We start from the raw sequence: 6,000 nt of genomic DNA, 5'->3' as shown, positions 1-6,000 counted from the left end.
CCTAGCATCTGGAGTTACGCTTACGAATTTCGCGCCAGATTTACATTGTGATTATACTATAGCAGTACAGAAGTCAGATGGGTCGTGGTTTTAAACTTGTAGCTGACATTTCCAGCCCGCGCTTGCCCCACCCCCCACGAATGTCCCAATCCGCTCCCCCCTTTGGGTCCGCTTCCATCGCAGCAGGTCGCCCCTGATCTGCGGCTGCTCGCAGTGCAGGCGGTGGCCGTGCGAGGCGAAGGCCACAGGGCAGGATGGATGGACCATCTCTCCTCCCGACGGCCGTCTCGGTCAACGAGTGGACGGTGGTATGGTTGAGCTGGTGGGGAGCTGGACGGCGGGGCGTCATTCCTCAGCGGTGCAGCTCCTCCAAGTGGCGTGGATGCAGCCCGCCTGAACCGGGCGGATGGAGTACCTTGGTAAGAGGACCCTCCACGCTCCGGCCCCGATCCGACCGGCCCCGCAGTCTCGCACGCCTCTCCCTTTTCCATTTTTTTCCAGCCGCGCGCCCCTCCTCCTAATCTGGCCATCGCCTCGAGAGGTTCTGCGGCGACCCGAGGTTCGCCGGAGTGCGCGGCGCGGCTGTCCAGCAGCGGACAGCGCTTTGCCGGTGCCGCCGCAGCCGGCCTCTTCGGACTGCTGCCGCCGGCGCCCGCCGTGAGCAACGGCGAGTTCTCGTCGGTGTCCGACCCGGCGTCCATGATGAGGGGCGCCAATGCCAAGAAGAGGAAGGCACCCGCGACGGCCAAAGGCAAAAAAAGCAAGGAGTCCTCTGCCCTGGTGAGCTTCGCTTTGCTCGAATTGCTGCCCGGCTCACTCCTGTTCCGCGTTTCGCGTCGCTAACGCTGGAATTTGCGTCCAAATTCTCTGTGTTCAGGCTGGGGAGCAGAAGGATCCGGATGCCAAGAGGTGCAAGACAGAGGGTGCCGAGGAGAAGGAGGAGGAGAGCCCCGTGAAGCCCAAGTCGGAGCAGGCCGGGAGCGACAGCTCCATCGAGGACGGCAGGCAGAAGCCCCGGGGAAGGGGAAGAATGCCAAGCCGGTGGAGCCCCCAAGGACTACGTCTATGTCCATGCCCGTGCAGGAGAGGGCAGGCTACTCACACCCTCACAGAGAGGGTAAAATTCCCATCATTTCACTGCCGTGCTCCCTTCCAGCTTGTCGAATTCGATTACAGCATGTTGACTCGTCTTGTGTATTCAATAGACAATAGGTGAGAAGAGAGAGGATCAGCTAATTGGTGATTTCAGAATGAGTTGGGAAGACAACTACAGTAGTCGACAGACAATAGCCACAAGGATACTGAATTCTTTTGTTAAAATGTTGTTTGTTTTGGTGGATTGGCAAGGCACTCATGCTTGATGAAATCATAAACTACGTGCAGTCGCTGCAACAGCAAGTCGAGGTAAGTGCAGGCCTGTTTGAATCGATTGATGCCAACCGGTGCAGCTATCAGAATTGTGAACAAATTTGCTGTTTTGTGGTTTCAGTTCCTCTCTATGAAGCTTGCAACTGTGAATTCACTTGACTTCAGTAACCTGCCTACCCTCCTGCATAAAGATGTAAGTTTAAAACTTCCCCCTTCTGAACATGTCTTGTGATGGCTCACCAAATGACTAGCTACTTACATGGCCGCTGCAAAAATTCAGATGTTCCAAGCCTGTGGACCTTTAGAGAGTTCAGTCTTCTCCCTTGAAAGTTCCAGCTCAGGATTTCCATTTAGCGATCAAGGAGACATCTTCCGCTCGTTGGTTCCGAACAGCTTGGAGAACAACTGCAGCCTGAACCCGCTTGACCTGGCTGTGTCTCAGGCTACCAACACGTTTCAGGATGGAACGGCCAGCACAAACTTGCAGGTGACTGATCCTAAAGATACTTAACCAAATGAACTTCAGGCCTGATTGTAACTGCTGCCCTCACTGTAAAGAAGAATTGCCGAGGAGATTTTTTGAGGTTTGTAACTGCGGCGTGCACCGTTGCAGCCTCAGAGGCCAACAGAAATGCGTTGCCTTTCTGAATCATCGTGGTGATATTAGGAAGAACCATTTGGTTAATGCTTGTACGTATGTTGACTTACTTTATTTCTGATTCTCATTCACAATCAAATTTATTGTGTCATATCTAAATAGCTTAATGTCCTGTATCATTCAGCAGTGTAGCCTTGCATTATGTGAGGGGCTATCAAAATTTTATATAAACAATTATGAAGAAATCTGATACGAAGCTGGCATATTAATTTTGAGGTTGACCCTGCGAATGAATTGTGGAAAAAAGATGTTTGTAAACTACAAATCATGATGTTGCCATTTGCATGGTAGTTCAAGTATGATCTACGTGGGGTAGTTGTTTATCAAGTTTTTGCCCTACACTTTTGCAAGTTTCATCCTCCTTTATTTTCATACATCTTTTGTGGAATTGTAGTATAGATAGAAACATGTAAAGCTTTGGCACCTCTTTAGTTACTTTGTTATGAGAACATGCCAGATGCGATTTAGTGGTCTTCTGATCTATTTCAATTTTCATATCTGAACCTTGTCATTCTCCTCTAGAATACTTCCGTTTGAGAAACAATATAACTGGGAAATTTATTACAGTAGCATATTCTGTTTAAAAATACTATTGATTTTGCTGTAGCAACGCACGGGCTATTATCTAGTATTTAACTAAATTAGTACATGCCTAATCCGATTTGTTTATACTATTAAATGCTCCTCTACGAGGGAGAAGGAGGTCCTTCGAAGTGGTAGCAAGTAAGAGAGTTCTGACTTTCGGTTGGCATGGACAGGTTTCTTCCTGCTAACGCTCTGTTGAAATGGAGTTTCAGATCAGCTTCAGTGTGCAACTTGTTGAGTATGTTGTCGGTGAACTCAAAGTAGGCCTTCCTTGCAGCTGCACTGGATATGAGGATGACGAGAACTATGGAGAATCCAGATGCAAACCCCAGCAACATACATAGGTATGTCACCATATCAAAATGTTGATGAAGTTTACGGTGCCGATGCTTGCTGCCATTGGGCAAACAAATTCTTGATAGTGGAGCCCCACAAAGATTTACATTTCCCAAGTACGAATCTCCTCCGAAAGTATCTAATTGAAATCCTGAAGGTATCTTTCCTGAGAGATCATTGTAGGATAAATTCAGCTCTCCCAACGTTGTCAGCAACGCCAAGCCCTGAGGAATTGAACCAGATAGATTGTTCCATGAGAGATCAAGTGACTCTAATTCTGTGATTCTTCCCAGTTCTTCAGGAATACTTCCTTTGATGTAATTCCTTGACAGATTCAAGTTTATTAATGCAGATAGGGATCCTATTTCACTTGGAATGTCACCAGTAAATTGATTTGTTGAGAGATCAATGCTGAAAATGTCATAATATTTGAATGCTGCTTCTAATGTATCCGTGTACACAGAAAAGTAAGCACCCCCAACACCATAAACCATGAATTCAACAAAAGGTGATCCATCCCATACTGGGCTGCCCAAGTGCAAGGCCGTTAAATTTCCCAGGAAATGTGTTACAGGGCCAGATAGTTTGTTGTTACCAAAATCCAAAATTTGCAGAGCATGAAGTTGAGATAGCTCTTCAGGTATTTCACCAGAAAACTGATTAGAACGTAAACTCAGAAATATTAGAGTATGTAGACCATCACCTATCCATTTTGGTATGTTTCCGCACAAATTATTCTCTCCAAGATCAAGCAACATTAGCCTGTTGCATGACTGCAACGAGGTGGGCAATGTCCCAGATAAGTTATTCTTGCTGATATGCAGTGTAACGAGGGAACTTAGAGAACCTATGGTAGATGGTATTTCTCCCCAGAAATTATTGCTAGAAAAATCTATGGTATACAGGTTTGAGTTTTTTTTCCAACAATTCGGAAGCTCCCCTGAAAGATTGTTGTTTGATAGATCAATAACTTCCATTGATACCGTTTTACATAGATTTGTTGGTATTACTCCACTAAGAAAATTATGCGAGAGTAGCAGGTAATACAATTCTCTGCCTCCAACGTTCTGTGGCAATGATCCAGACAAGTAATTGTGCGACAGATCCAACAGTTGAATACCAGTTGGCAAATCAGGAATGCTTCCCTCAAGTTGATTGTACCTCATGCTCAGAGTTGTCAGCATTTTCAATTGCTCCAAACTTGCAGGCAATTTCCCAGTTATATTGTTTCTTGAGACATTTAAGCTTGTAAGTGATGAAGAGAAGTTCCAGATCCAATCAGGTAACACGCCACTGATGCCTGTACTGCCTACATCAATCTTCTCAATTCTAGTTTGCGATTGCATCCAAGTTGGAAATTGTGGCCCAACCAAGCAAGAATGCATTCCTACTTCTCGGAGCTGAAAGGGTGGCACCCATCTGTGATTCATCATAATCTTCAAGGAATTCGATGATAAAACTAAAGTATCCAATCTTGATAAATTGAGAAAGTGGAGTTCTGATATTGTGCCTTTGAAGGAATTGAAGGAAATATCCAAGTATGTCAGGTTCGATATATTCCCAATGCTAGCTGGAACAGCTCCAGATAGTGAGTTCTTACTGAGATCAAGAACTCTTAAGCTTACTATTTGCTCAAGCCAACCAGATAGATTTCCTTTTAACTTGTTGTCAGCAAGGTCAAGGATTTGCAGCCCCTTCATGCAGTGTAACAGACTCTTCGCTGTTTTTGTGATATCTCCTGACAAAAGGTTTCTAGACAAATGGAGGTTTACTAACTTGCACAACCTACTTGCTGATCGTGGTATCCCTCCTTTCAACTTATTATCTGCTAGTGCAAGAGACTTAAGTGATGTCAGTTTTCCTAGCTCATCGGGAATCTCACCTGAAAGCCCACAGCTAGATAGATCCAACTCTGAAAGGGAAGATAGATTCCAAATCCAACTTGGAAAGGAAGAATTCAGATTAGTATTACTCTTGAGATCAAGTATTTTAAGGGTTGTGAAGTTGACCTGAGGAAAACAATTGAGGTTGGTGGCAGGAAGGCTTGCATCATTCAAGAGAAGCACTTGCAGTAAAGGAAGCATATTCACAGCCTGCAGCCAGTCCAAGGAGGCAGCAAGATATAACCAACTGAGGTCAAGATACCTCAGGGAAGTGAGCTTTGAAACCCAATGGAAGTTATCGACAGTTACCATGTGAGAACCAGATAGGTCAAGATATTGGAGCCTTGATAAATTACCAAGCTGAGGAGGGACTGGGCCGGCAAAATGGGCACCCGAAAGATCAAGATACCTCAACATCGTGAAGGAGCCTATGAATTCTGGGATACTCACCCCGCCAAAGTCGTTTTGGCTGAGGTTGAGGTACACCAAATTTGTCAAACCAGCCAAAGATGGATTGATCTCACCTTGGAGAGTGTATTCACCAAGATCCAGCTGGACGACATGGCCGGTCTTCTTGCTGCATCTGACACCACTCCAGTTGCAACAGTTATCGCCGCGCCATGAACTTAACCTCCCATCAGGATCGTTGAGACTGGTGTTGAAGGCAACCAAAGCATCTCTCTCTTCTGTGATGCAAGCCGCTATCTCCCTAGTGTTGGTAATCAGGCACCAAAGGGCCAGTGCTGTTAGCACTTTCTGCACAAGCCCCATGATTGTCGGGGAAAAGAATTCTCTTGGCAGCTGCATGCTTTTATTTTTTATGGAAAATGAAGCCCGAGCAGCTGAAGACTTGGACCTCTAGTCTTCGGCTCTTTGCTCCCAGTTTCTATCAACTGTAGACTTCTGGAATATACATTTCCAGTCCTCGGTGCCTAGGGTTCCTTGGCGACTCGGGGTTTAGTGCGCGATTAGGGTTTACAATCCAATCTCTGGCTTCCTTCCTCGTCTTTGTTCCTGATCGGCTCCCACACAGGGATCTGGTTGTGAGACCATGTCCCATCCTATGTTCGTGTCCACGTTTGATCTCTCCGTTATGGAGCCCAGCCTAGATTTTCTAGTCGTCTTAAACCCTAGTCGTGCGAGGTGTGTAGGGAAAGATGGAGGTGATGG

General features: G+C 46.1%; 2 protein-coding genes across 2 annotated transcripts; one reads left to right on the top strand and one right to left on the bottom strand.

Moving 5' to 3' along the window:
* Window positions 1-429: 429 nt before the first annotated feature.
* LOC101753720 lies at window positions 430-1,561 on the top strand. The gene is made up of 4 exons (XM_014805405.2): window positions 430-780; window positions 878-1,117; window positions 1,206-1,404; window positions 1,490-1,561. The coding sequence occupies exons 1-3, from the start codon at window positions 700-702 to the stop codon at window positions 1,359-1,361; spliced, it is 477 nt and encodes a 158-aa protein (XP_014660891.1). The 5' UTR covers window positions 430-699; the 3' UTR covers window positions 1,362-1,404; window positions 1,490-1,561.
* A 333-nt stretch (window positions 1,562-1,894) lies between these two features.
* On the bottom strand, window positions 1,895-5,601 carry LOC101773718 (LRR receptor-like serine/threonine-protein kinase FLS2). Its single transcript, XM_004974837.2, has one exon. The coding sequence runs from the start codon at window positions 5,599-5,601 to the stop codon at window positions 2,713-2,715; it is 2,889 nt and encodes a 962-aa protein (XP_004974894.1). The 3' UTR covers window positions 1,895-2,712.
* Between the last annotated feature and the right edge of the window lie 399 nt (window positions 5,602-6,000).

Source organism: Setaria italica, chromosome VI (genome assembly GCF_000263155.2).
Source record: "Setaria italica strain Yugu1 chromosome VI, Setaria_italica_v2.0, whole genome shotgun sequence".
NCBI lineage: Eukaryota > Viridiplantae > Streptophyta > Magnoliopsida > Poales > Poaceae > Setaria > Setaria italica.
The sequence above is the reverse complement of the archived record's forward strand: the minus strand, read 5'-3'. Positions and strand labels throughout refer to the sequence as shown.

Excerpts from the sequence above, each read along its gene's own strand:
- LOC101753720 (XM_014805405.2), top strand. The coding sequence starts at position 700 with ATGATGAGGGGCGCCAATGCCAAGAAGAGGAAGGCACCCGCGACGGCC. Across the intron at positions 781-877 it reads GCAAGGAGTCCTCTGCCCTG|GCTGGGGAGCAGAAGGATCC; the intron begins GTGAGCTTCGCT and ends CTCTGTGTTCAG. Across the intron at positions 1,118-1,205 it reads CTCACACCCTCACAGAGAGG|ACAATAGGTGAGAAGAGAGA; the intron begins GTAAAATTCCCA and ends TGTATTCAATAG.
- LOC101773718 (XM_004974837.2), bottom strand. The coding sequence starts at position 5,601 with ATGGGGCTTGTGCAGAAAGTGCTAACAGCACTGGCCCTTTGGTGCCTG.